Below are 4,439 nucleotides of genomic sequence, written 5' to 3' on the forward strand. Positions count from 1 at the left end.
TTTGCTCCAGGTAAGCAGAAATGTAAACAACTCTGTGTATTTGGGTGCTTTTCCAGATATTGGGGTACCAACTTGCCCTGCTACCTCAGTTCTCTCATTAGCCCAAAGGAAAGTTGTTGATTTTAAGTTTATTCAGATTTTTCTTGTTTTAAAGAAAAGAGTAACAGTTTCCAAAGCTCTTTATGCCAACACTGTAACCAGAAGTTTAAGTAATTCATTTTTTACTGTATTTTACAAAAGTCACCATGCAAGGTAGATTGCAAACTAATGAAAAAAAAGATCCTTCACAGAAAATTATTTGAGAAGTTCTGTTTTAAGTAATATCAGACTCCCCTAGGGCTGATTGTGTCACAACGTCAGGGACAATGTGTGGGCAGTGAGTGTGTGGGGAAGCACTGCCTTCATTTCTTCATGACACAAACCCTGTCTGAGCAGGGCCCGCACCTTCATCACAAATACACTGATGGGGACACTCATATAGTAATTTTACCTTAGGCCTGGGTGAAATTGGGAGGAGCCAAGACTCAGTGTTTTTTTCTCCCCCAACTTCTCCCTCCTCTTCCAAAGGCTCTTACTATAAGAATGAAACAAAAGCATATAAGTATAAAGTAACATTTTTATTATTATTCTCTGAGATCTCAGGACATGGAAGACAGAGAAAAGCCTGAAATGAAGGTGAAGAAAAAGGAAAAAGAAGGAGGATCATGACAAGGTGGTCAGGTAGGGCAGTTTGGGGAGAATATTCTCTTCCAGGGTGAGTCTTCATACTGGTCTCATGTCCATGATGAGCTGCACGCCAAGCTCAGGCTGCTGACTTCCCACCTGCCCTAGTCCTTGAACTTGCAGACATAGGGTAACTTTGCATCACAGTTATAATCTTTCCACTTCAGAAATCCTAGGGAGACAGTATATAAAAGACATGGGGCTGGGGGAACTTGTGAACCCAATGAAGAGGCATCCCAGGTTTTAGCCTAGGATTTAAAGCTTCTCTCTCATCTTCACCAGTTTCTCAATCCAGGAGAATGAGACTCAAAGAAGGCAGAGATGAGAGGAGACAGGAGAAGGCACATAAACACTGCATTACCTAGCTGAAAAGGATTTCCTGAAGGTCAGGAAATTGGGGATGAGGAGTGGAAAGTGCTGGGAAGAGGCAGCTCTTCTGTTTCTTACCTGTGCTTCTTGACAGGCTCCCACAGTGGCCAGGGTTTAAGATGGTGGAGGGATTTTTCTCCCATGCAAAGTAATTCATCACATCAGTGCTACTCCACTCCCATACATCTCCATCAGGCTCAGAGCCCTATAGAGAGGAGGAGGCAGCCAGGTGAAGAAAATGGCCATTGCAGGTCTCTTTGCATGGCCCCTGAGCTGTAACACCTGATTCCTCCCCAGCATCAGGGATTTTGGTCTGCTCTTCCAGATGCTGCCCTAGAGTCCTCTGCACTGGAACTTTTTCCTTAACTCCTCATTGCTATGGGAAAATTCCAACCAATAAACACAAGAACTTTGGAATCACTCAAGGTAATATGTTACTTGCAGAACAATAATTGGTGTAGCATTTTTGATTAGCCTGCGAACCTCAAAGATAATGTCTATTCTGTATGGGGGCAAAATTTGATCCTATCTTAGTTTAGAATTCCCTCAGAATAATAGATACAGACTCCCTGAAGCTCAGATAATTGATTTGTAAGGATTCCCTTGAGAATTATGTAAAAGTTTTACAAGAGTCCAACTAATTTTCTTTAAAGACTAGGGATCTCTGTAGAATTCAGCTCTTCAGCTGCCTCACGGACTTCCTATTCTCCCAAATGTCCCCCAGAATCTGAGCTCCAGTGCTCCCTAAAGTACTTCCTGGGCAGGGACTGGGGACAGGGAGTGGGCCTGGGCAACAACAGCACCTTGAGAGGTAACAGAGAGGGAAGGATATACTCGCACCTGTGTGGGGTCATGGAGCCCAATCCAGATGTATGAGTAGCTGTTACTAATGCTCCTCACCAGGGAGGACACGAAGGATCCCTCAGCCCCACTGAGCACAGACACCAGTTTTCCAGAGGGCCGCTTCTGGCAAGCCAGCTTTGAGGGGGACAAAGAGAATGAGATGGAGCCTGAGACCTGCTGAGGGAGGGCAGGGCAAAGGTAGGTGGGAGGAGGACTGTGTGAAAGATAAGCGTGTTCATCCTCATTCCCAAGGAACTCTCCTGAAGGAGACCCTCCTCCCCCTGAGACCGCCATGGACTTTCCCCTATCACCTCCAACCCCATATCTAACCAGTCACATCTGCATCCATCCAGGATTTTGGTGACAAAAACAAGGCATAGCAGTGGGAGCCATAGGCCTTGGAGCCTTTGGGACAGCTGATCCATGGAGAGGGCAGTTCCTTCTGGGTTTCTTCACCTGAGGTGGAAGAAAAGGGAGAGAGTAAAATGAAGAGTAGGGGGTGGGTGGGAGATGACCTTGGGGAATATCTAGGTCTGCCCTTGGGGAGGAAGACCACATTCCTGACAGCTCTTCATCTTCCCTTGTGTTTTCAGAAGTTCTTTATCTCAAAATAGCCCTACTAAATGGGCCACCATCTAGTGTGTTATTACCCTTTCCCCTTATTCAACCATTCAACACTCTCTTCACTCTGGGCTGTCTCTACATTGGGTCCTCCAATCATTGTCCCTCCCCACATCTCATTGCTGACCCTCCACACTTTCCCACCAGTGTATATTAGAGTCCACTGACTAAATGGAAGCCATCTCATTCCATTGTTAGTAGACCACCGTGGAGCCTCCCACTGCAAGTTAACATGAAGGAAGGAGTGATGATGCAAGAACTGCAGGCAGTTTCATTAGACACCACGTCATTACCTCACGTGACACACAGGAGCCTTCCTCCTTTTCTTGGCTCTGAGGATTCATAGGGAACCCAGTGCTAGAGGCAGAGCAATCTCACCTTGAACCTGACACAGGAGCATGAGGCAGGAAAGCAGCATCCAGGACACACTGGGCAGGGCCATGGGAGGCAGCATGGTGTCTGCGACTTGAGGAGGCAATCAGGGGTCACTAAAGGAAGTGTGGTCAGCGGGAGGACACACAGATACCCTACTGCCTCTTGTCTTTTTCCTTCTGTAGTCCCCTAGGACTAAAGTGATCTTGGTCACATCCATCATCTTCTACAGTTCTGAATGAGTTGTGAATCTGTGTACTTACCCATCCCTGAGCCCTCCCAGGATAGCCTTGCTGAGTCTCAGAGCTCCTGTGCTCCTTGAGGAAGGGACCCTCCCATGTGTTCTCCTGTATCATGTGAGGTTGCCCTTCCCCAGGTCTCATCTTCTCTCAGCTCCCACTTACCTCTCTGGTGAGATCTGGTATGCTTTGTCTGGTCAGCAAAGACTGTTTTTTTTATAAGAGGATCTCAGGGATGGTCACTGGAGTGAATAACGGCAATATGTAGGTGGGACAGGGGTCATGGAGAGGGCTTGGCATTGGTTCAAAAAGATTATGGCAAGGGGAGGAGACTCTTCCTGGCAAAGGCTGGGAATTGTTACAGATGTTGCCTTTTTCTCTGTAGCAGGCCAGCACTTTCCCCACAAACAGTTGAAGTTTGCACTTTTCCCACCCTCTTCCAGATATCTTCTTCTGAGAAACTTAAGGGAATAAAGGCAGTCTTGTGAGCCTGGTATTACATAGTTTAGAAAATATTATGATATTACATAGTTATGAGAAATGTCAAAAGTTTGTTTTTGATCAACTTGCCAGGATCTCACTTCTATAGGCATACATATGAATTCCTTTATACCTTATCTAGTAACATTTAAAATAAATTAATAAATAAAAATTGGGTGGGCATTAAAATTAGATGTGTTGGCAAAGACAATGTATTAGTGGAAATAAAGAAAGAATAGAAACCAGGAGCAGCAGCACTGGTTCAGTGTTGCTGCTTCAACTTCGCAGCAAGATGTGAAAGAAGCTTGAAATAATCTTGTGAGTCATTAGGCAAGCCAGGGTCTTATGGAACAGCAGTTAAATAGATTTGCCTTCCAGCTACCTTTGTGTGAGAAGACCAAGAGATAGTTCCTTGGTTTATTGTAGTTCTGCGCTGACAGTTTGATATCTCAGAGTAACGTTCTTAGATTGTGATCTACACACCAATGGGGGTCTTCAGGGCCTGTTCGGAGTGGTTGTGCAGTTATAATTTTCATAATCATACTAAAGTGTTATTTGTCATTTTCACTGTGTTGACATTTGCACTGATGAGGCAAAAGAAATGGTGGATAGAAGTTCTGGTGCCTTAACATCAATCAAGGCAGTGGCACCAAACTGCGTTGCTCATATCCACGCACTTGCAAGAAACAAAATAAAGGCATTTTTGCTTGAAAATGCCCTTGAACTTGATGAATCAGAGTAGTGAATTGGCTTCAGTAAATCCCAAGCCTTGACTACATCTAGAGGGAATAT

At 45.0% G+C, this 4,439-nt stretch overlaps 1 protein-coding gene across 3 annotated transcripts; it reads right to left on the reverse strand.

Annotated features, from left to right (window-relative positions):
* Positions 1-602: 602 nt before the first annotated feature.
* On the reverse strand, positions 603-3,404 carry REG3G (regenerating family member 3 gamma). 3 transcript variants are annotated; one of them, XM_063695457.1, is made up of 6 exons: positions 3,333-3,404; positions 2,935-3,021; positions 2,273-2,391; positions 1,933-2,070; positions 1,171-1,297; positions 603-895 (listed from the first exon to the last, which is right to left on the reverse strand). In XM_063695457.1, exons 2-6 carry the CDS (start codon positions 3,008-3,010, stop codon positions 828-830), a joined length of 528 nt encoding a protein of 175 aa, XP_063551527.1. In that variant the 5' UTR covers positions 3,011-3,021; positions 3,333-3,404; the 3' UTR covers positions 603-827. The 3 variants fall into 3 exon arrangements, with proteins under 3 accessions (XP_063551527.1, XP_063551528.1, XP_063551529.1); XM_063695458.1 differs by having other exon boundaries at positions 2,935-3,123; XM_063695459.1 differs by lacking the exon at positions 1,933-2,070 and having other exon boundaries at positions 2,935-3,123.
* Between the last annotated feature and the right edge of the window lie 1,035 nt (positions 3,405-4,439).

Source organism: Gorilla gorilla, chromosome 12 (assembly GCF_029281585.2).
Source record: "Gorilla gorilla gorilla isolate KB3781 chromosome 12, NHGRI_mGorGor1-v2.1_pri, whole genome shotgun sequence".
In the NCBI taxonomy this organism is placed as follows: Eukaryota; Metazoa; Chordata; class Mammalia; order Primates; family Hominidae; genus Gorilla; species Gorilla gorilla.